We start from the raw sequence: 23,751 nt of genomic DNA, 5'->3' as shown, positions 1-23,751 counted from the left end.
TGCGCGGGGTGCAATTTCTTGGACACCTTGTCAATCAGAAGGATATTCGAGTCGATCCGGCCAAGTCAGAGGCCGTGATGCAGTGGGAGATTTCGAGGTCTCCAATTGAGATTCGGAACTTCCTGGGTCTAGCGGATTATTACCGGAGATTTATTAGGATTTTTAGAAGTTGTGTGATCTTTTGGATTAGCTGGTGTTGAAAACGCTAGCAATGGTAAGTGTGGTTTCTAGCAGATTGGTCATGGGTGGTGAGAAGGATTGGGAATTCTTCCAGTTTTGTGTGTTGTAAGGCATTAGCTAAATCAAAGTAGGGGAGAATCGCCCAAGGATTCAGAAGCGGGAGCAGTTTTGAGACTAGGATAAGTTTTGCATCCTTGTCTGAATGGAAGACAGCCCATGTGGTTGTATGGTTCGAGGAGAGTGTGATATGGAAGTCCGGAAAAACTTGCCAATGATGAGATCGCGTTCTCGGAATGTTTGCTAGCAAGCCTTAGGGAATCAGGTGGGGGATTCCAGTATGGACATGGGTTCAATTTTGGATGTTAGGTCGTGTGTATGCTTGACGTCGGATGTGTTCGGATCAGTAACCAGCGAATGAGATAGTGTTAGAGTGTTGTAAGTCTGCGGGTGTAGCCGTAGCATTCACTAGCAGCCAGATAGTGTAAGAAAGTGTTGTAAGTCTGCGGGTGTAGCCGTAGCATTCACTAGCAGTCGGATAGTGTTAGAGTGTTGTAAGTCTGTGGGTGTAGCCGTAGCATTCACTAGCAGTCAGGTAGTGCTAGAATGTTGTGAGACTGCAGGCGTAGCCGTAGAATACACTTGGCTGGTAGACAGCATGAGCGCGTTGTTAGGACGCGGAAGGAACAATAGTACCCAACCGTTCGGGTGTAGCAGTAAGGATATGGAAATCCACAGATTGGATTTCGGAATTATCTGGATGGATTAGATCTAGTTGAGCCAGTGATAAGACTGTAGGAACGCCACTGCAGTTTTGAGATCGAGAACGCAATGGATTGCTTAAGGTTGCTTGTTATATAAGGCTACAATTGGTTATGTAGCAATCGCGTTTATCCGTGGTTTGGTAATATCAGGATTCGACGTATGGACTCGATCAGTTAGATCAGAAAGTTATTAGAGCCTCAGTGGCATGGTAACTAGTGGCAGCTAGTTCTAGAGAAGGAATTTGTTCAGAAGTCGTGTGAGGCGACTAAGTGGGAGAGCTTTGGCTCCGCAGCCGGGCCGGAACCCGGTATTTCAGATGATTAACGAACCAATTGAGACCAGGAAGGCCTAGATAGATTTCGGGAAGCAGCCATGTGGCAACATACTGCTTCAGGCAGTTCAGTGTTCGGACAGTTTCAGTGTTTGGCAGTGTTAGTAATTGTGTTTAGGTTGCAAGTACGGATAGAATAGCTGGTTGAAATGGATAGTGACAAGTCACTCACAGTGGAAATAGTTGGGCTTTGGCCAAGTATGAGTGAATCACATGGATAAGTGGATCTGTGATTTCCGTTTTCTAGTGGGAGCCTCAGGTTATCAGTAGTTGAGTAGCCAGTTGAGGGATAAACAGACTAGATTCAACGATAATGATTCAGTATGAGTGGTCTGTTAGGGATTCATATCATCTCGAGACAACAGACTTCAGACGGAGTAGACGAGATCTTGTTGCGAGGAATTCGTTGGCTTTACGAGGATTGGTCATGGTTACCCTGGGGAGGCTAGGGTGTGCCCAGGTTGGTGACCATGCTACTCGAGTGGTTGGGCGAGTAAGGAATGGTAAGAAATGATTTCGAGGACGAAATCCAATTTAAGTGGGGGAGAGTTGTAACACCCTGTTTATTTATTAAATAAATAAACAAATTAATGAACGAATAAAAGCCCTAAAATAAATAATTATATATCAAATGATGGTCTCGTAGAGCTAATTGTCACACTCTAAGAGATTGGGGGTTAAAAGTGTAAAATCCGGACTTAATTTGTAAGTTTTATGGAAGGCAGGGACTAAATGGAAATTATTGGGTCTTCATTGAAGAGATTTTGGAGGCCTAGGGGCTAATTGGTAAATCCGGGAGTTTATTTGTAAAGGATTTCAGGAGTGAGGGTAGAAAGGGTAAATCAAGGACTTAGTTTGAAAGAAGAATGAGAAGGAGGGACCAAAATGGTCATTATGGAAATAAGTTATAATAGTCACGGGTATATAAGCTATATGAGAACCCTAACCCTAACTTTTGCCTTAGCCGCCATCATCCGTTTGTTTCTTCTCCGGTCACCCATGGCTACCAAACGACCACTGCTTCCAGCCAACGTCGCCACCGCCCAGGGAAGCCGCCAACGATCCCGTTCCGTCGTCGATATGGGCCACGATTAGTCACTGCGGACGAAGATGAGGAGTCACCTCCTCCCACAGTTCCATCCGCCACTGTTTCATTACCTCCCCGACCACCGAGCGCCATCTTTGGCCGTTAGAGCTGTTGTCGCTACAGTGCCGCCGCTGAGCCGCCTTTCCATGTTTCTTTCTTCTTCAACCTCCGGTCGCTGCTCCGTCCAACAGCCGTTAGCCGCCTTATCGGTCCATTAGCCGTCATGGCAGCGGGTGACCGGGGGCGGTTGCGTCACGATTTCGAGCAGAGAGGTGTCGGGGAGAGTTGCTGCTTGTCGGGGATCCGTAAAGAAGCCGCCGCCACCACCGAGAGGTGATGGCTGCCAACCCAAAAACCATTATGCCGCCTCCGACCACCGTTGGTGGGAGTTTTGGGTCCGTTTCTCGAGCATAGAAGGGTATTTTTTTGTTAGCGTGTGTTGGGTGTGCCATGCTTGGTCGGAAAAGTTGAGAAAAGGGCCACCACGAGCCACCGTCGGCCGCCACTAGGGTGGCTGTGTGTGTATTAGATTAATTAGTGTGTGTGATTAGTGAGTGTGTGTATTATTTTTGGATAAAAACCTTGTAATTGTAATTAGTATCAATTAATAAAAATAATAATAATCACCACCGTAAGGTGGTGGCCGCCGCCGTGTGCCGCCATTGACCACCACTACCCGAGGTGGTAGTGGGTGGTGCCCCTCAAGCAAAACCCTAATGGACCTAGCCAAAACCCTAATGGGCTTAAAGATTAATTTTGGGCCTATTGGGCCATGTTTGAGTGGAAACCCTAATTAGGGTTTAGAAAACCCTAATTGTGAGTAATTGGGCCTTAGACTTATTGGACCCACTTTTGGGCTATTGAGATTGGATTGTGTAGTAAGCCCAATTTCTCCATATCATTGATCTAGTAGAGTAAAGGACTTAATGGATTAAGTCCTTAATGGGTTAAGTAAGAAACACTTAACCCTAATCATCATTTTATGTGAAACCCTAATTTCACTTGGGCTTTGTGTTGGGCCATCCAAGAACAAGCAAATGGACTAGAGTAATTAGTTGGGCTTTAGGATAAGGCCCATATGAAGGATTGGGCCCAATTTGGAAAATTGGGCCATAGTTGGGGCCTAGATGGTTGTATTGATATTGGGCCCCTAGAATGAGACATGTTGGACTGGACTGATCAATTGGGCCTTAAGGGAAGTCCATGTAGAGGTTTGGGCCCAATTTGGAAAATTGGGCCATATGTTGGGCTTTGATCCCTAGTTGACTTTGGGCCTATGGATTGGGCCTTGGGCTTGGGTAAGCCAAGCTAGGGGTAATATAGTAATTATCCAAAGTATGCATTATAGTTATGTGTTAGACCCCAATTAGTAATTGGGTGTTATTTTGGTGTTGACAGTTCGAGAATCTGTCATCCAGCAGCTGGGGTTGAGTCTGCGGGACTTCGGCAGTGTGTGATTGTATCTACGGGACTTCAACAGTGTGAGGTGAGTTTCCTTCCAGTAGGAACGCGTCTACGGCCACAATGCCGACCCATTTAGTTAAGCAGTAGTTTTGGACTTCGGTCTGATGCAGTAGTTCAGTGTGCTTGATGTCTTTGTGATTCAAGCATGTCTTTGTGTTATGTGTTCCAGACTTCGGTCTGATGCAGTATGCAGTATATGTGGTATGCTAGTAGTTATGATTATTCTATGCTATGTTCAGTCAGTTCCGGACTTCGGTCCGATGCAGAGGGCAAGGCCCTGGTTAGTTCCGGACTTCGGTCCGATGCAGTTTCCGGACTTCGGTCCGATGCAGAGGGCAAGGCCCTGGCTAGTTCCGGACTTCGGTTCGATGCAGTTTCCGGAATTCGGTCCGATGCAGAGGGCAAGGCCCTGGTTAGTTCCGGACTTCGGTCCGATGCAGTTTCCGGACTTCGATCCGATGCAGTTTCCGGACTTCGGTCCGATGCAGTGGGCAAGGCCCAGTAGTTGTTTTATATGTTATTGTTTGGTATGTGGTAGTTTGGGGGAGCTTACTAAGCTTCGTGCTTACGGTTTTCAGTTTGGTTTCAGGTACTCAGTTTTCAAAAGAGGAGCTCGGGAAGATTGCAGTGCACACACCATTTGTTCAGCCTGCGATGTTTATACTCTGATATATTTGACAGTCGTTATGATATTTTGAGATACATTGTTTATGATTCTTATATGACGTTTGAGAATATGGTTTTATTACTGATTTAAAACGAATTTTTCAGACTGTATTTTTGGGATGTTACAGTTGTCTTGTTTCAATTATATGCATTGTGATGATATTACAAGATGAAGTCACGCACAAGCCCCCGGACGCTTCCGCCGTCTAGTTCGTGGGTGTGACAGGGAAACGATTCGAAACAGAGCGTTACAAAAAAGGGACTTAATAGGGGACTTGAAGCATGTATGTCGTATGATACCATTCTTCACATAAAGCTTGCACCTTTATGCTCAAGGATACCAAAAGAAACCCAGATCTGAAAGAACAAGCTCTTAAACAACTCAACTCATCCAAAGACCCAAAAAGAAGACCAAAATCATAATAAACTAACCATGAAGATATCTAATCATACACATGCCAATATGCAAACTTGATACCTCAAAGAGACTGTAAGAAGTGGAGAGATTCTGGATCTATGATCTTCCTTCCAAGCTAAGCACCTTCAATCTTCAAAGCTTCCTTTGAAAATGAGCAAAATAATCACAAGAATCCACTCAAGGCTCAAGAACACCACTAAGAAAGCTTAAGGGACGAATTGGGGTTTAAGTGGCAATGGAGGCTGGTAAGGAGACCAACCCTTGGGGCTTAAGGAGATTATATAGGGTGCAATTTAGGGTTTCCTTCCCTGCTGCCAACACGCCGTGTTTAGACACCAACACGCTGTGTTGGCCTTAATGAAAATCGCGCTTGTCCTTAACTAGACACGCTGTGTTGGTTCCTCTAACACGCCGTGTTCCAATCCCCAAAATGGGATTCATTCCTTACAATTGCTCCTCCAGATTCCGGGTGTTACAACTCTCCCCCACTTGTATTAGATTTCGTCCTCGAAATCGTTCCTTACCATCCTACATGCCCAGACAGCCTAAAGAATGCAATCACAACCCTAACTTTGGCTCTAAGCTACCTCATCTATATAAAGAGCCTTACCCCTTCACATTTTCGGCCACCTAGAAACCCTAGAAGGATAGTCGAAAATCTCAAGATCCCTCCTCCTATCTCCTCTCTCATTCTCTTGCTTAGTTTGGGTGTGATCTAGAGGCGTAACACTTGTGACGCTTGTTCTAAAGGTTCAAGAAGACTTGGATTTTCATTGTTATTGCTACATAACAATCAAAGGCATGTTTACTAATCATAGTTATGATTTTCGAAAATAATATAGATCTCCTAGGGTTTGCTATTTGATGTTCAAAGCTTATATGTTCAATTAAAGAAAACATAGATCAAGAATTAAGGTTGCATGCACACATAGGTTTTTGTTTGTTATGCTCAAAACCTATCAAGAAGGGAAGATCACATTGTTATGGTTCATAATGGTTCCATAATGGATAAAGTTTCCAAATTTATCCATTTGAATGATCCCAACAAACAAGATCTAGTATTTAAGTCTCAAAGGGACCCAAAAGTGCATATTTTTCAACTTAATCCATTAAGTACAAGTCTCCAACTTTCAAATCTGAAACCAAATGATGTTTAGATGGATAAAGTTTCCAACTTTATCCATAACAAGGTCACAAACTTTCAAGATCTAAACTTTATGCACTTAAAGTGACCAAAATCTCATAACACCCAAAACTAGCTAGATCTAACAATTTCATCATCAAGATTCAAACTTTATACATTTAGAAGAAAGATCAAGGTGAACAAAGTCTGGATCTACAAGCTTCAATGCAACCAACACTTCTTCAATGAGTTCCTTTTTCTCCAAGGTGCACCAAGAACACTCCAAAGCACTTAAAAACACTTTCTTTTTGCTCACAAGGCTCAATCTAGGGTTAAGGTTACAAGAGAGGGTGTTGGAGATGTGGGGGATGAGAATGGAATGAGTTTGGGGAAGTTAAGGAGCTTAAATAGGGCTCAAACCACGAAAATATGGTTTGGGTACTGATCCCGTACGCCCATCGTACTAGGGATGCCCTAGTACGCCCAACGTAACGTACACTTTGAGTACGCCCAACGTACGCGACTCAACCCCAAAACCGCTCTAACTTCAAACGAGCATAACTTCTTTATTCCAACTCCGTTTTCGACGATCTTTATATCCACGGAAAGGTATTGAAGAGTTCTACAATATTATCTAAATATCTTGGACTAAAAACTTCTAGAACAAAAATCCATATTTAATGCAAGAACCCGACCTATGATTTTCCCCATCGTACTATTCTCAAATATCGACTCATGATTCCCATATTCCCAGCTGACGAGATATGTCCTGTGTGTCGCAAGGCATGTTTGGACTCTTTTGGAGAGCATGCAGTTCACTATAAAGAACTCCCGGGGTTCAAATACAGGCATGATATGGTTATGGATGTTTTGTTTGACATATTTAAGCGTGCCGGGGTTTCCGCTAAGAAAGAGGCACCTGTTAATTTCTTGATTGACCCGACAGAAGGAAGGTCAACCCTCAGACCGACTGACATTTTGATTTTTGGATGGGTCGGAGGGAAACACACATGTGTGGATCTTACAGGGGTATCCCCTCTCGTGGGCCTGAGGGCTGGGGGTTTCACGGCGGGACATGCTGCTTTAAAAGCAGCTACAGGCAAAGTCACCAAACATGAGAAATCGTGCATGGAAAATCAACACGTGTTCATACCATTTGCATTTGATACGTTTGGTTTCCTCGCACCGGATGCGGTAGAGCTTCTTCAAAGAGTACAACGAATCATGCATAATAATGTTATATCCCCTAGATATTCGGATGTAGTCTTTAAAAGAATTAGCTTTACCATTCAAAAAGGCTTAACGGCACAACTTGTTGCCCGTTTGCCATCTCACTCATTGTACGATGACAATTAAAATTTTATGGAAACCCTTTATATTAGCTAGAAAAAAAAAAGATCTCATAACCACCATTAGTTCCTTCCAAAAGGTTTAAACATCGCCTACTTAAAGCCCAAAACCTTTACACAGTCGACTTCCGGCCCTGAATCACATAATAATCCCGAACATGGTGTTACAAAAAGGCCCTCATGTGCCTTGCATGTGAGGGAGGTGAGGGGAAGAAGGAGACCCGTGTCAAGTGTCAAGGACTAAGCTTGCAATGTTTTTCATAATTGGATGAAAGATGCAATGAAACATAAACATTAGGACCAGACATCTAATTTACTAAAAAAATCATTTGTTTAAGAGGGTGTTTGGCTTAGCTTTTGTGGGGCAAAAATCCTTTTTGTAAAATGACTTTTTGTAAAAGAACTTTTTATAAAAGTTGTTTTTTAAAATGTGTTTGGATTAACTTTTGAAGGGAAAAAGTTAAAAGTTAAAGTGTTTGGGTTAACTTTTAGGAGAGAGTAGGGAATCATATGCTGTGAATGAAGAATTAATTAAGATAGATAGGGGTATATTGGTAATTTAATATTTTTACCGTTGAAAAGTTGGGAAAAATCACATAATCGTGACTTTTCAAAAAGACTCAATTTACTCTATTGGAAAAGTCATTTCTAAAAGTCCTTTTCACTTAAACAAACATGTTTTTGATTTTTTCGATACAAGTAAAAGTAATTTTAAAAGTTAAAATAAACACTCAGATGATGTGGATGATGTTGGTCATAGATTGCGTTATTTTTCTGTGATCGGAGAACAGAATCCAAAGCTAAGCTACCATTTCGGTCACTATCCATCTATCCACCCATAACCCTTTATGACTTTTATAATCTTTGGCCCTGAGAGACACTTGACAAAATCCCAGATCAGATTTGGAGCTCTTTGTTTGTAATTTAAACCAAAAGAAGCTAAGCAACATGGTGAGCCTTTTTTCGAGGTTTTCTGTAAGCAGAAACGGTCATCGTCGTTCCCAGACTACACTTGTAAGCAAATGACATCCATCACTGTTTGATTCCTTCACCTCTTTTGGTTTTTAATCGATTGATTGTTTCCCTTGCTTGTTCCCTGGTCTGTGATTCTTGGATTTTCATTAATGGGAGTTTTTGGTGCTTTTAATTTCAGACTGTCGTATTGGTGCTTCTTAAGTAATCGATCATGGCTTCTTGTTATTGCCAGATCTGTTGGCTTTCATTTTGATAAGATAGGATTTCTGTAATTAGGTTGTGAAACAGTATGATTTCCTAGAACAATGACTTATTGTGATTTTGGCTGAATCCTAAAGTGTAAATGCTTGCGAATTTGTTATAACTAAGTATACATTTCGAGTGATTTGCGTTGATGTTTTTTCATGGTGCTTCTTGATTTCATTGCAAAGTGATTGTGATTATGCTCCTTTCTTGATAAATTATGTCGACGTAAACTATTTTTATTTCTTGGGCTGCTTAATTTCTTTTCAGGATGAGAGGGAAGTGTTACCCCCAGACACGGAAGTAGCAGAATCCTCCACAGTTGTTGGAGCGACGGCTACAACTAATCATGGTATCGAGGTTGTCATTGAGTTTAAGCCCGTTGACCACCCCACCGAGCCTCTTGACCATGATCAACCTGTTCACTGCCCATTACCCGAACCTTCAATTCTCAATGTAAGTGTTAAAATCAGGTTACTTTGTCATGTTATTAAGCTCTAAAATTTCATGGATAGTGTCAACATCAAATATTCTCCATTTGTTACATTGTATCATGCACATAGTTAAGGAAACTGTTTGGTTGTTAATTAGATTTGTGGACTAGGCCTCAAATATTAAAAGAGTACAAAAACTCTTTTGACCAAAATTTGTGCTATTAGTATTTTATAGTGATTAATAATGGGTAAATATGTAACTTTGGTTTTTGTAATTTCACTAAATAATCAATTTTTGCATTTAGTAGTTTTGGTGTATCTTTCTTCCACATCATAAACCTCTAGGCTTTGTGTTTTGAACATGCAGCAATAATGGGAATAACGGGGAGTTATATTGTAGATTGGGCTTTCATGTTACATAATAGGGTTAAATGCAAGAAAGCAGCAACAAACTTTTTTTATTTGTTTATTATGGCATCCTACTTTAATTTCTTCCTATCACAGTATTATACATTGGAAACTTTACCCAATTATAGCAATATCATCTAAATACAAAGCAATTCTCATTGCTATAATTGGGTACATTTTCAAATTACAGTGTCCTAATAAGAAAAAAAAATGAAAATACAATGGTGTAATAGAAACCTTATTTTAGCTATATGGAGGCATTTGGTTGATAAGTACGCATTTATGGTGTTCATGCGACTACAATGATTATTCATGAGTTGTTTTGTTTTTGGGTTTTGACAAAAAAGGACGGAAGAATATGGAAAGAGCGTGTAAGTGCAGGGGTGCAGAGGAGGACAGACTTGTCCATAGCGCAGGAAGGAGTGGGGCCCACACTCCCACCCCCACCCCCAACCGTACTCATACCACCACCAGAACCGCAGCCACCTGCAGCAAAATCTCAAAGAAGAACCAACCGTGTGATATTGCCATCGATCAGTGCACCTGAACATAACATTCTTAAGCTGCTAGAAGAATCTGGGATGTAATTTTGCAATTTCTTTCAGTTGTTCAACACACGTATAGGTTGGAAGACCTGCTATTTATTTTCCCTGGTGTTATTAGTATCAGTTATCAGGGGCATTTTGGTCATTTACTTCATTTTGTATCGTTTTGAACATACACAAGCACACAAAGACCATTTTTGTATGTATATTTCCCATGTTATATTGAAGTTCCAAATTAATACTGTATACAATTAGTATTTCATTAAAATAGTATGAGTTGTGTGTGCTACAATTAAAAACTTTATTTATATATAACAAATACAGATAAATTGTAGCCGGTTTGTAATGCCATGGGCCATGGAAGGGGTTTGGAGCTTAAATTTGTTTAGTTTATATAAGAATTATGGGTTCATCACTAAAATGACTAAATGCATTTGTTTATGAAATTGCTCTTTGAAAGATTCTTTTTATAAAATGACTAGATTGAGTGTTAATTACTAACATTGTGTACTTCTTCGAGCCTCTTTATCAATCTTTGTTATGAGAACAGAATAAAATCGAGAACGATGGTGGTATATATGAACCATCGAAATTTAAATTTGAATTTGATCACGAATTCTTGATTTCTTGCTAATGGAATCGAATTCAAACTATTTTGCTGATTTTTTGGAATTTCTACAATCGACAATTAAGGAATTCCTGAATTCTTGCTAATTAACAAGGTTTAGGGTGCAAGATAGATGGGATTGAAGGAAAACCGATAATTCACATACATGTTAGAAAAGTTTAAGGGCAAAACTTTGTAAATTTAGAGGGATTGAAGAGATGACATGTAGCATTTGATGAGTTGTCAGGCTATGGAAATGACATTTGTCATATTGGAGCTATTGTTTTATTAGTAAGGGTAGATTTATAAAAGATATAGATGGACATATATTATTATTTATTATTTAAAACAAAATTATTGTATGAATTTTAAATATAAATGCATTCTACTATGATAAAAAAAAAGGGTACAAATAGAGAGTTGTACATTTGCGTGCCTGTGAAGATAAAAAGGCTGGAAAGGCCGAAAAATGGTCTCGTTATTCCCGTTGGCCCAAATTAAACTCGGATTACGGCCGATCTCTTCTGCTTCTGCTTCCGGTTTCCCTCGACTGTCTCGACGATTCTACACAACAACAAGAAGCACCACCTGTTCCTCCCAAACATCAGCCATGGCTACTACCGATACGAAAAATCTGCAGCCTCCTGTAGCTAAGAAGGTGAAGCACGAAATGGAAATGTTTGGAGACGTTAGGGTTGATAATTACTACTGGCTCCGTGACGATTCTCGTTCCAATCCTGAAATCCTTTCCCACCTTCAACAAGAAAATGCTTATACTGATTTCATCATGTCAGGTAACCAACTCCCTTCTACTTGTACTCTCTCAATCTGAAGTTGATGTAGATTGGTTTTTTGCTACTTGTACTCTCTGATATGGAACTTTTTTCTTAGTAATTGAAAGAGTTCTTGTATTTTAAATATCAGGAACCAAACATTTGGAAGATCGGATTTATGCTGAGTTAAGAAGCCGGATTAAAGAAGATGATATATCTGCACCTGTTCGAAAAGGCCCTTACTACTATTACGAGCGGACTTTGGAGGGCAAGGAGTACGTACAGCATTGTCGGCGCCTTGTAGAAAACAATGGGGATGTACCATCTGTTCATGATTGCATGGCAACAGGACCAGAAGCTCCTCCTGAGCATGTGATTTTGGATGAAAATGTTAAGGCTAAAGAGCATGCATATTACAGCATTGGTGCTTTTAAAGTCAGTCCAAATCACAAATTGGTAGCATACGCAGAAGACACTAAAGGAGATGAGATCTATACCATTTATGTCATGGATGCTGAGACTTGCACACTTGTTGGTGACCCCTTGGTTGGTGTAACAAGTTATCTTGAATGGGCAGGTGATGAGGCTTTGTTATACATCACCATGGATGCGATTCTCAGGCCAGACAAGGTGTGGTTTCATAAGTTGGGTACAAATCAATCAACAGATTCATGTCTTTATGATGAAAAAGATGATATGTTTTCTCTAGATCTTGAAGCTTCCGAGAGCAAAAAGTACCTATTTGTTGGATCAGAGAGTAAAACTACAAGGTCTATCTTCTATTTTGATATCTCAAAGCCTGAGAACAATCTTACAGTTTTGACACCTCGCACAGAGGGCATTGATACATCAGTCAGCCATCGTGGCAATCATTTTTTCATCAAAAGGAGGAGTGATGAGGCTTTCAATTCAGAACTACTAGCATGTCCATTGGACAATGTAAATGCAACTACCATTCTTCTTCCTCATAGGGAAACTGTAAAAATACAGGATGTAAGAACTTTTAGTGACCACCTTGTTGTTTATGAGCGTGAAAAGGGTTTACCTCGGGTAACTTTTTACCCTCTTCCACCTATTGGTGAACCACTTCAAAGTCTCCAAGGTGGCCAATCTGTTGAATTTATTGACCCTGTTTATTCAGTGGAACCAGCAGAGTCACAATTTTCTTCAAGTATATTGAGATTTGATTATAGCTCTCTCAGAACACCCCCTTCTACATATGATTATGACATGAATACAGGAGTTTCAGTTCTGAAGAAAATTGAAACAGTAAGTTACATACATGATGATTGATTTTAGTCAAAAAAAAAAAAAAATCTACTCGTTAGGTCTAATGAGTTTCTTTTTTGGTGGAATCAGGTATTGGGTGGTTTTGATATCTCAAACTATGTAACCAAAAGGGAGTGGGCAGTTGCTCAAGATGGCACTCATGTTCCTATATCAATCGTCTACCGAAAGGATCTGGTGAAGCTTGATGGGTCGGATCCAATGTTGCTGTATGGATATGGATCCTATGAGGTAATAGATTTGTGTGCAAGAAATAAATTGAAACTTGTACATTACTACATTGTCACTGATGCAATTTCCATTTGTCTTGTTATGCAGATATGTGTGGATCCTAGTTTCAAAGCATCAAGATTGTCTTTATTGGATCGTGGTTTTATATATGCAATTGCTCACATTCGTGGGGGTGGAGAAATGGGGAGGAAGTGGTATGAAAATGGGAAATATCTTCATAAGAAGAATACATTCACAGATTTTATCGATTGTGCAGAGTATCTGATACAAAAGAAATATTGTACGAAAGAAAAACTGTGCATTAATGGAAGAAGTGCAGGGGGGTTGCTTATTGGTGCTGTTGTAAACATGAGGCCTGATTTATTTAAGGCTGCTGTAGCTGGAGTACCATTTGTAGATGTTGTGACTACAATGCTTGATCCAACTATTCCTCTTACAACTGCAGAATGGGAGGTGATTTATATATAATCTTTTTTTTTTCTTTGGAAACTCAAAGTAGGATGCTATGATAATATTAATATGTTTCTTTCAAAATGTGAATGACTTGTTTTATTGCAGGAATGGGGTGATCCTCGGAAAGAAGAGTTCTACTTTTACATGAAATCATATTCGCCAGTTGACAATGTGAGTGTCAATGTGTCTTGTTTCAGTTTAAATCCATCTGACAGATTATGAAATGTTGAAGTTAATTACTGATGGGTCTCTATTTTGAACAGGTAAAAGCTCAGAATTATCCAGCCATACTTGTTACTGCTGGATTAAATGGTAGGCTGTCTTTTCAAGAAGATGACAACAGTGACATATTGTAGTGTTTACTTTTTTTTATTTTTTATTATTATTTGGTAATTTGTGCCAATATCTATTGTTTAACTGGAGGTATGTATGTATGACATGTTTTGGCAGATCCACGTGTACTTTATTCAGAACCTGCTAAGTTTGTTGCCAAGTTGAGAGAGATGAAAACAGATGAGAATGTTTTGTTGTTTAAATGTGAGATGGGAGCAGGACACTTCTCCAAGTCAGGAAGGTAATAATGATTTAATATTCTTTCCTTTTGTTAAAAATGTACCAAAAACATATTTTTGGTTCAAATCTTAACCATCTGCTTCCTGTTTGTGTTTAATTTAGGTTTGAGAAACTCCAAGAGGATGCATTTACATACACTTTCATTTTGAAGATTCTGAACATGGTCCCTATCAAGGTGGTTGTATAATTGGGAAAAACGGCTTGGATTACAATTGGAAGCTTCTTTAAGGTCCTCCAAATTCTGTTTAGACGTTTTTAGCTGATTGTTATATATAGATTTCACCTTCTATCCTCTCATGCTACTATTACTATTGCTTATTTTTGTTGTATTGTATTTTGATCCACAGAACCCGTGATGTTAAAAGGGTGAACTCTGAAGGTCCTTGGCTTCTTGAGTTAGTTAAAGGAGCATTCCATCATCTATATGTGATAACATAAGACTTTGTGTTACCTTGAGTTGAATGTTTTTTAGAGATTAGTGATGTCTAAAGATATTCTTTAGTTGATTTATATGATGATGAGAGAAATGTCTTTGCACATCTGTAACGGTTTTTCTTTGAATTCAGTTTACCAAATTATACATAACAACCCTATTGAATGGTGAATCTATTCAATCTATCCAATCGATCCATTTATTTGATCCATCCATCTACTCTAAACTTGCAATATCAAATAATTTATCATTATAACTATGACCATTTTTATATGAATGATGAATATTAACGATGATCATATTTAATTCTTATGTGAATGATCATTGTCTACGGTGAACATACAATATTTAGAGATTTCTAGTTGTACAATATGATTCTTCTCATGTGAATGGTGAATATTAATGAGTAAACCAACAAATATCCTTCAACAATCGTGACGCTTGAATTTGAACTCATCAAGGATCCAAATAGATTCTTATGACGTAATCTTGGGTATCTTATTTGATAACCCGATTATTTTTTGAGATTATAAATTTATAATATAAAATAAAAGTTGGTTAAAAGTATGTGTTGTGTTTCATTTGTAATTTGCATAAAAAGTGCAGTGTTGGGTTTGATATGTAGTTTATTAATAGCACCATAATAATAAGGGAAAATGACTTATTAAGGTAACTAACTATTTCAGTTGTCCATATATAGGTAATGTTTTTTTTTTTTACACATTAAGGTAACTAACTTGTTTTGTTTGTTCACATTTAGGTAATATGACCGGTTATCACCTGTTTTTGCTTATGTGGCATCCACCTGACATATGACTTGAATACGTTGCACCTACGTGGCATGATGCATATATTGTCTTCATTGATTACACTATAACTGTGTCATACGATTCCACCCCTAATTCTAAACCCTAGATCGATCGACGATGGCTTCTTTTTCCTCATCTTATTCTTCAAAACGACAAGATGAATTTCAAGCTGATCATCCATGTGATTGCGGTTTACCATCTCGTGTGAAGATTTCAAGAACTCCTGCAACATATTCAACAATATTGATTTACCATCGAGTTTTGACAAACTCTAAATTTTCTTCCAGGGTTGTCAGGAGTTCTTGAAATCTTCACACGAGATGGTAAGCCGCAATCACATGGATGATCAGCTTGAAATTCATCTTGTCGTTTTGAAGAATAAGATGAGGAAGAAGAAACAAAACAAGTCATATGCCAGGTGGATGCCATGTAGGTGCAACGTATTCAAGTCATATGCCAGGTGGATGCCACATAAGCAAAAACAGGTGATAGCCGGTCATATTACCTAAATGTGAACAAACAAAACAAGTTAGTTACCTTAATGTGTACAAAAAAAAGAACATTACCTATATATGGACAACAGAAATAGTTAGTTACCTTAATAAGTCATTTTCCCATATATGCACCATGTCACGTAGGTGCAACGTATTCAAGTCATATGCTAGGTGGATGCCACATAAGCAAAAACAGGTGATATCCGGTCATATTACCTAAATGTGAACAAATAAAACAAGTTAGTTACCTTAATGTGTACAAAAAAAAGAACATTACCTATACATGGACAACTGAAATAATTAGTTATCTTAATAAGTCATTTTCCCTAATAATAATAAGTTTTGGGAAAAGACACCTACTGCCTAGACTATTTTGTTTGGATCTGACTGGTCAAGGGCCCGATAGATTATTATTACTTTTATGTTTTATTGTTGTGCCGTTTTTTCTCATTTTCTTTTTATCTTTTATCAAGTCAAGCCTTAAATATATTAATAATTGTATATGTATATAAAAAGAAGGGGACCAAACCGGATCCACAAGTTCTCTAAGACCTACCAGAATACATGCAACGAAGATGCTCGTGGTCTAGCTGCCCACGTGAGCACCACCCCTAGTGTTTAATGGTGGCTAGTGGTTGAACTTTTGAAGTTTTCGTGGTCATTTGTGGTGGGAAGCAGGAACCACCTCAACCAATTATTTTCTTTCTTTTTCTCTCTCTCCATTTTAAGTAATATATATATATATATATATATATATATATATATATATATATATATATATATATATATAACTAAAAATAAGAGAGATATAGTGATGGGTATACCAACCTTTAGTGGTTGTCTGTGGTGATGAGGTGACACTCAACACGTTAATAGTTAGTAGTATGTACTGTGAATGGCCTAATAGGCCTAATAGTCCACTCCACATATTTATTTGATGATGCCCCAAGCCAAGCCCCAAATGTTGAATATTATTAGCAACCAACACCCCAAGCCTTAAGGGCCTAGATGTGCACAAAGTAAAATTGTTTTTTCTTAACCAACCTAATAACCCATATAACCGGTTCAACTAAAACTGAACTGCTGGTTTGATATAAGTTTTTATAAAAAGCTGAAATCGGTTTTCACTGATTTTTTCTAAAAAGCTGAACCGAACCAGTTTTTAATTGGAAAAAACTGGTTTTTAACTTAATTTCACTTTCAAATAACCGAAAAAACAAACCAATTATAACCGAAATCCAGTCCCACGTGCGCACTGCTGACTTGAACCCGAGTCCTTTATTTGACCAAGCCAAGCCACCCAACCTTGAAAACTAAAGACAAGCATATGTAGTTCAGGAGGTAATGATTTAGTGGGACTAGAGGAGGAGACAACAAACATGGGTTTACTTCAGACTCATCTTTTACCATTCGCCTACCCCAATCAATGTTCACCTCTAATTTACACTAGAGGTGCACATCAAGAGTTGTGTTTTTTAAACCATAAAAAAAAAAAAGTTGGCTTTTTGAGAACAGGTTAATTTAAAACAGAATCACCGGTTAGGAAAAAGTTTTTATAAAAAACTGAAGCCAGTTTTCTTATAAAGCCAACCGCAAACCCGAATTTTAACGCAATTTCACTTAAAAAAACAACAACAAAAGGACCAATTATTGCCAAAACTGGTTTATGGAAAACCGGTATTTGTGCACCTCTACTCTAGATCCATTTTGACACTCCAAATCCACCTCTCCTATGGTGCCTTCTTTTCTTGCCAAACATGATATATAAAACAGCATTAAGAACTAAGAAACATGAAAAAAATAAAATACTTATGGACTTGGTTTACATTTGAAAATCGGATCTTAACAACCCTTCGCATATCAACTTACAGGACAAAAACAAAACATGACAGGACGGGGTGGTTTCCCAACCATATAACTTACTTAAGTCCCTCCCAACTGCTAACTTGTAAAAATCCAAATAAAACAACTTCTTATTATTCACCAACCATATTCTTATCTACAAACAACAAACAACAAACATATAAATTAAAAACAAAACATACTTCAATTTCCACTCTTCTTTCTACTCTTGCCTGACAAAAGGTGGTGAGCTGACATCAGTAGTACTATAAAACGAGTCCTCGGCCCCACCATAATACGTCTCTTCCTTCTCATCATCCCATTTCACAATCTCCCGTATGTACTTAAACGCCTCATCAACCGTCACCCTGTCTCGGGCCCGCGCTTGCCAAACAAACAGCTTTCTTGTAGTCAAAGATGCATACAAATCCTTAAATCTCATCGCCACATAATAGTAAGCTTGATGGGCCAGGTTTTGATTGTTGGTGTAGGGTCGAACCGGGCTGAAATCAGTGAACCACTCACACGCACTTAACGGGGTATGCTTAAGCTTCTCCTCAAAAAGATCGTATTTATTTAGAATCAAGACAAAAGGAGTGTCTTTAAAACAAGGGTGTTTCACCATCGCCTCAAAAAGTTCCTTGCTTTGAACCATTTTGTTTTGAAGTAGGGACCCGCTTCCTGTGTTGTCGGGTGACAGCCACATTTGATCATAGTCGCTTAGGGCAACACAAAACACGACTACACGCACATCCTCAAACATTTCCACCCATCGACACCCTTCGTTCATTCCCTTAGCATTTACTCTGATCAGTTGATATCTAACAAGTAACAACACATATATAAAAGATTAATCACTCGCATTAATCACTTTGAAAAAATGCTGATATACAAAATATATAAAATTACCTGGTAAGAGGTTGGGATTGGGCATCAAGATTATCGGTATATGTCTCCGACATGGGGCTACGATCATCAAGGGAGAATTCTATAAAAGCCAAGCCATTTCCTTGAGTCACACCTTCAGCATACAGTATGTCATGCTCTGAAGGTTCATATTCGTTGCTAGATACCTCAACCGCCTGAAACCCACTCAAAATTATTATTATTATTATTATTATTATCATTACTGGTTGTGACTCGGTCAGATCCAGACTGTTTCATTCAGGGTTGTGTCTAACTCAGTCAGAGATCTAACTTAATCAACAACTATCAAAAATCCCCTTAATAAGTTTATTTTGAGAAATGATGAAATGAATGAATGAATACCCACCCGACTTAAGAAGTAGTCTGCAACATCAGGAAGGAAGTGTAGTTCATTTCTCCTCTTGTATGTTTCCTGGATGGCTGGATCCTTCCAGACCTCTTCGACTAGTGGGGCATACTCGCGTGTTGCTGCAGGGAAAAATGCATCCAAATCTCCAGTCGCAATGATGTCAAGGAGCCAATCCGAAAAATGTTTCAATCTTGGGTTAAGAGAGTAGATACAGTGGCTTGCTTCTTCCTCATTACCTGAATTGAAATCAAACCATTCAATTTAAGTTTATGTTGATTTTTGAGTTCAAAAGGTAAAAAAAAAAAAAAAAAGTCAAACTACCTGTTTCGGTGGACTGATCATGTGATTCTATGGAGAGGGAGTTTTTCTTCATCATGATTGCTTCTTCCTCAAAGCGCTCACGTCCATCAAGTAGAATGCTCAGGTATCTATACATGTTGCTCTGGATCATCAGCTTGATATTTTGCAGCTCTTCATCACTAAATCTGTTCCCATATAAGAATTTTGCCTGCATCCACAGTAACCACAAGGGAAATGATCTTTATAAAGGTGATACATTCTTTTATTAACTTTTTTGAAATGAAAATGAAAATGGAAATGAAACAGGGGCATACCTGCTTAAAGATGGTGCTTGTTCCAGAACCCTCGAGTCCAAGTAATAAAAGCTTTTGAATCTTTTTGGGCTCAAAGTAATTTGGAACCGTTGTGTAATTGCTGGCTTCATCCCTCTCTCTTTGTGGCTGACCTTGTGGCACAGGCAACGAGAACAACGTACAAAGAAACCGTGTTGAAGCCTTTTTCCCAACAAAATAACAGAAAACCATTTTATCCACCATACTTTTTTTACAACATATGAAAATATCATACATTACATAATAATAATAGATAATAGAGAATAATACAATACATACCTTTTCCCAAATATTTCCCTTGATATTATTCTGACCTTCTTCCTCATAACGCCCATCATCATAAACCCAGAAATGCGTGTCTCGAGGACATTGCACACTTGCCATCTGAAACAAATCAATACAACAGATGTCAAATAAATTTCCATATCACTCACCAAACATCTGTAATAAAAATACTATCTAACCTACCTTCAGCACTTTGAGCTCAAGTTTTGTAATTTCTCTTCCATTCATGTAAACTTCTGTGTTTCCATTGCTTGCAGTCGGACTAAGTTTCCCAGTGAAATTCAAGTTTGAACTCACAACTCTATCGGGTTTATCTCCCTCCTGAAACATTAAAAACAAAAACATTACAATCTTTAAAACCAAACATATACATACAGAAAACTCACTACATGGTTTTACTTACCTTTCCCCAAAGACCGGATTCTTTGTCATACCAATACATTCCAGGTTTTAACTTTCGTGGAGGCAATGGGCATCCCAAAAGTTCAGCCATTTCTTCAGGTTTAAGTGGATACCCATTAACAATTAATTGCTCGGGTCTTAGCTGATTAGCAGAACATTCTTTTTCTGCTTTCATAATCTGTTTCACTTCCAAAGGACTAAGCAACCGAGATAACAACCTCGAATTCTTCCCTAAAGTAAGACGTTTTGACTCATCAATCGCTTCACCAATACAAGTAACACACTTTCTACCCTCGGGCATCGATCCCATTGCTCTAAGAACACAATTACTACAATATTTTGCATCACAAACCAAACAAGATTCTTTCGTTTCCCACTTCCCTTTCCCACATCGGTAACAAACTCGTCTTTTTGTTGTCTTTTTCTTCTTCTTTTCTTTAGAAACTGCAACGTATTCGGGGTATCCGGGCCCCACGTCTTTCCTCTCGGATCTATCGATTGTGTTGAAAGTGACTACAGGAGCTCGACCTCGTCTCACTTCGTTTCCATTAGCATCAATTTGTAGGTTTTGAGAAGAACTAGGAGACCCTGAAGGGGAAGCTGAAAATGAATCACCATTATGCAAAACGGAAACTACAGATTCAGAACTCCTTGATAATCTTGGACTTTGATTTGGGGAATCTGTCACATGTGCAATATAAGAAACTGGCAAAGGTATAGGCTCGATTACAGGGGGGGCTTCACGAGTGATGGATCTTCTTGAATCTGAAAATGATTCGGCTACAGATGCTGTAGGGATAGAACGGGAATTTACTTCTAATGGTTCAACCCTTGGAACCTGATAAGGAACATTAGGACCCATGTATTCCATAGCAATTGAGTAATCAAGTTCATCACTTTCTTCAGGTACTGCAGCTCCAGGAGGTAGCATCTTCTTCACAAGCTCCTTCCAATCTTCTGCCCCGTTTTCCTCCATATCCCTCATACCAATTTCTTTGGAAACTAATAGATCTTCAAGAAACGATTTTTTTAATCAAATTGGGTCTTCATGTCACCAAATATCAATAATCCAGTTCAGAGAAGCATAGATTCGACTAATCTGTAAAAAATACCCAAATCAGATTAAAGAAGAAAAACAACCCAGATGTACTTTTCGGAACTAAAGGATCTCAAGAAACGATTTTTGAGTCAAATTAGGTCATCACAGAAGTAAATTTTGACTACCCAATTCAGAGAAGCATAGATTCAACTAGCTCTTAAAGTACCCAAATCAGATTAAAGAAGAAAAATACCTCAATTTACGAGAAATTCCCCGATGAGTTTGGTGAAGTCAATATCTCCTCATATTCAACAGCCAAAAAAGGGGAAATGGTTGCAACCAATCCAAAACAAGGCCCCACCACACACCTCAAAAGGAATCAACAAATTCTGGAACACATCGCACAAACTAAAGTCAAAGTCTTCATCATCGCAGTCAAAGTCTAACTTTTTCGATCTTCAAAAGCCTTCAATTTTGAACAAAAAGATTAGAACAACCAATCAACGAAACGACAGACGACCCGAATGAAGAAACCCCTTTGAATCTGTCAAAACCTAACAAGTTTGAAATCCAAATTCACAAGATTTGAAAGATTCAAATCTAAACTAATTGAAGATGTCAGATTTCTTAAACAATTGCAACTATATGGAAGGAGCATCAACAGGATAAAGATTTTGTCAGCAACAAAGAAGGCAAAAAAAGAATAAAAAGACTTACTTTGGAGCAAGTATCTGGCTTTTAGAAAAGAAAAGAGTAAAGGGCATCAAGGAAAGGCGAGAAAAAGGATGAGGGGCGTGCGGGTACACTGTGGAAGATAAAAAAATATTTTAACCGAGAAAGTGACAAGCAAAGGGAAGATGAATCTGAAAGCTATTTACTTTTTTAACCTTTTGGGCCTCTGAAAACTGAAAAGAAATCAAATGGGTACTACTGGTGCTTGTAGGGAAAAGCTTTCTAGGGAACAACCCCGACACACTTCCATTGGAGGCTACAGGCTACAATCTACAATCTACATATACATACAAATCTGTGTGTTTTTGGGTGGTTGTGTGTTGTGTGTGTGAAAGAGAAAGAGGGGAGGTGATGGTTGATGCCTTGATGGTTTGTGGAGACCATCTAGCGTTGTTATATAGCGTAATGTGTCATAACCATTATTTTTGGTGTCTGAAATAATTGTAGTTTCTAACCAAGTATACATTGTAATGTTCTCAAAATTCTATGAAAAAGAAATTTGTTATCAATTTTTTTGTAAACGAATAATATCAGATTGAGATATGAGTTAAGTATATATTTATGTAATTTGTATTGAACTATATTTGTTTAAAACTTATTTAGATCGTAACATCATAATCTCATATGTATGGAACTTGTGGTAACATTTTTAGACGTAGAACCATCCCTACACATTCGGGGGTTCATTTTATTTTCCGCGATGTTAAGGTAAAGTCACCATCAAATACTAATCACTAAGTATGTACAACAAGATTTTTTTTTTTTCAACCATGCATACATAAATGTTTATCGCAGCGAAGTCGCAAGGTTATATATATCATCTATTTAAGGGTTAACTAGATTATATCTCTTAGCATTTGTGTGATTATTGCAATTTATTGCAATGTGATTATTGGTCTCCTTTCTTTTGTTCGTCATTTATTATGTCGTTCAATTATGTCCATATACATCATATTTTGAGTTTGTCGTTCCCATGGTAATACCGATTTTCGTCAAGTATGTGTTTAAGATGAAGACTAACGCAAGAGAAAACAAACATGCATATTAGAGTGAATCAAATCCAATTAACTTTGACCAACTGAACCAAATTGATCTACCCAAACATTAGATTGTATATGTTTTATCAATTTGATATTTAATGTTGTGTAAAGAAGTTTAAACGCATATTCCCAACATAATCAATTCTTTTATTAAGCACAATAACCAAATTGCTTACACAAACTTACAATTGAAAATTCACTACATAAACCCTAAATCTACTCTCAACCTATATTATAATCTGGATTTAATAAAAGAACAGCATTAAAGAAATAGACTATGTTATCTACTACGTCTAAGAGGAATAACACGAGAGCATCTCAGAGAGCAACTAGGTGAGATATGAGAGAGTGAAAATGACTAAATGAGCCAAAAACTCCACTCTTCCACATTAAGTACATGGGTAAAAACCCGACCCATGGAGCAGGAAGATCCGCGCATCAACCCGGATAACTTTGTGACAAAGCAAGTCGCAGTCCACCAATATCTACACTTTTACAAATAACACCCAAACAACAAAACTATAACAATAAAAACTTACACAAATTTACAAACACACCCCTGCAAAATAGAGGAATGTTAAGTTTGTACAAATCTTTAATACTTTTAACACCCCTCTGCAAACTTAACACGGTTAGAACTTACCCACTTCTGAAATGATCAACTAACCTAATTTTATTTACAAGAAATTCATGTTGAGAACTAACCAAAGACTTTGTTAGTAAAAAGTGCATAACACAATTTTTCATTCCACTTTCTAGGAGCATGTTTTAAACCATATAAAGATTTGACAAGTTTACAAACTTTAGTATCGCCTTTAGTGCGATATCTCGGAGGTTGAGACATATAAAATTCCTCAT

General features: G+C 38.3%; 3 protein-coding genes across 5 annotated transcripts; 2 read left to right on the top strand and 1 right to left on the bottom strand.

Annotated features, from left to right (window-relative positions):
• The first annotated feature begins 8,139 nt into the window (after positions 1-8,139).
• On the top strand, positions 8,140-10,236 carry LOC145118484 (uncharacterized). Its single transcript, XM_079054190.1, has 3 exons — positions 8,140-8,394; positions 8,869-9,054; positions 9,788-10,236. Exons 1-3 carry the CDS (start codon positions 8,329-8,331, stop codon positions 10,025-10,027), a joined length of 492 nt encoding a protein of 163 aa, XP_078910316.1. The 5' UTR covers positions 8,140-8,328; the 3' UTR covers positions 10,028-10,236.
• A 784-nt stretch (positions 10,237-11,020) lies between these two features.
• On the top strand, positions 11,021-14,553 carry LOC145119739 (Prolyl oligopeptidase family protein). Its single transcript, XM_079055456.1, has 9 exons — positions 11,021-11,386; positions 11,517-12,634; positions 12,725-12,883; positions 12,971-13,336; positions 13,442-13,507; positions 13,600-13,648; positions 13,787-13,910; positions 14,012-14,138; positions 14,257-14,553. The coding sequence occupies exons 1-8, from the start codon at positions 11,062-11,064 to the stop codon at positions 14,094-14,096; spliced, it is 2,292 nt and encodes a 763-aa protein (XP_078911582.1). The 5' UTR covers positions 11,021-11,061; the 3' UTR covers positions 14,097-14,138; positions 14,257-14,553.
• A 2,884-nt stretch (positions 14,554-17,437) lies between these two features.
• On the bottom strand, positions 17,438-22,179 carry XLG3 (extra-large GTP-binding protein 3). Of its 3 annotated transcripts, none has more exons than XM_079056514.1 (10): positions 21,839-22,179; positions 21,375-21,587; positions 20,084-21,181; positions 19,864-20,001; positions 19,675-19,779; positions 19,378-19,557; positions 19,085-19,271; positions 18,761-18,999; positions 18,397-18,569; positions 17,438-18,308 (listed from the first exon to the last, which is right to left on the bottom strand). In XM_079056514.1, exons 3-10 carry the CDS (start codon positions 21,065-21,067, stop codon positions 17,711-17,713), a joined length of 2,604 nt encoding a protein of 867 aa, XP_078912640.1. In that variant the 5' UTR covers positions 21,068-21,181; positions 21,375-21,587; positions 21,839-22,179; the 3' UTR covers positions 17,438-17,710. The 3 variants fall into 3 exon arrangements, with proteins under 3 accessions (XP_078912640.1, XP_078912641.1, XP_078912639.1); XM_079056515.1 differs by having other exon boundaries at positions 21,375-21,510; XM_079056513.1 differs by having other exon boundaries at positions 21,375-22,179.
• Between the last annotated feature and the right edge of the window lie 1,572 nt (positions 22,180-23,751).

This window comes from Lactuca virosa, chromosome 6, assembly GCF_052849685.1.
Source record: "Lactuca virosa cultivar CGN04683 chromosome 6, Lactuca_virosa_CGN04683_v6, whole genome shotgun sequence".
Taxonomy (NCBI): Eukaryota; Viridiplantae; Streptophyta; class Magnoliopsida; order Asterales; family Asteraceae; genus Lactuca; species Lactuca virosa.
Note: the sequence above shows the minus strand (reverse complement) of the source record. Positions and strands in the feature narration are given on the sequence as shown.

Bases quoted from the DNA above. Each gene is read 5' to 3' on its own strand.
- LOC145118484 (XM_079054190.1), top strand. From the start codon at position 8,329: ATGGTGAGCCTTTTTTCGAGGTTTTCTGTAAGCAGAAACGGTCATCGT. The intron at 8,395-8,868 runs GTAAGCAAATGA...ATTTCTTTTCAG, and splicing joins GTCGTTCCCAGACTACACTT to GATGAGAGGGAAGTGTTACC. The intron at 9,055-9,787 runs GTAAGTGTTAAA...TTGACAAAAAAG, and splicing joins CCGAACCTTCAATTCTCAAT to GACGGAAGAATATGGAAAGA.
- LOC145119739 (XM_079055456.1), top strand. From the start codon at position 11,062: ATGGTCTCGTTATTCCCGTTGGCCCAAATTAAACTCGGATTACGGCCG. The intron at 13,337-13,441 runs GTGATTTATATA...GTTTTATTGCAG, and splicing joins TTACAACTGCAGAATGGGAG to GAATGGGGTGATCCTCGGAA. The intron at 13,911-14,011 runs GTAATAATGATT...TGTTTAATTTAG, and splicing joins CACTTCTCCAAGTCAGGAAG to GTTTGAGAAACTCCAAGAGG.
- XLG3 (XM_079056513.1), bottom strand. From the start codon at position 21,067: ATGAGGGATATGGAGGAAAACGGGGCAGAAGATTGGAAGGAGCTTGTG. The intron at 19,780-19,863 runs GTAGGTTAGATA...GATTTGTTTCAG, and splicing joins TTGAGCTCAAAGTGCTGAAG to ATGGCAAGTGTGCAATGTCC. The intron at 19,272-19,377 runs GTATGCCCCTGT...CTGTGGATGCAG, and splicing joins CAAGCACCATCTTTAAGCAG to GCAAAATTCTTATATGGGAA.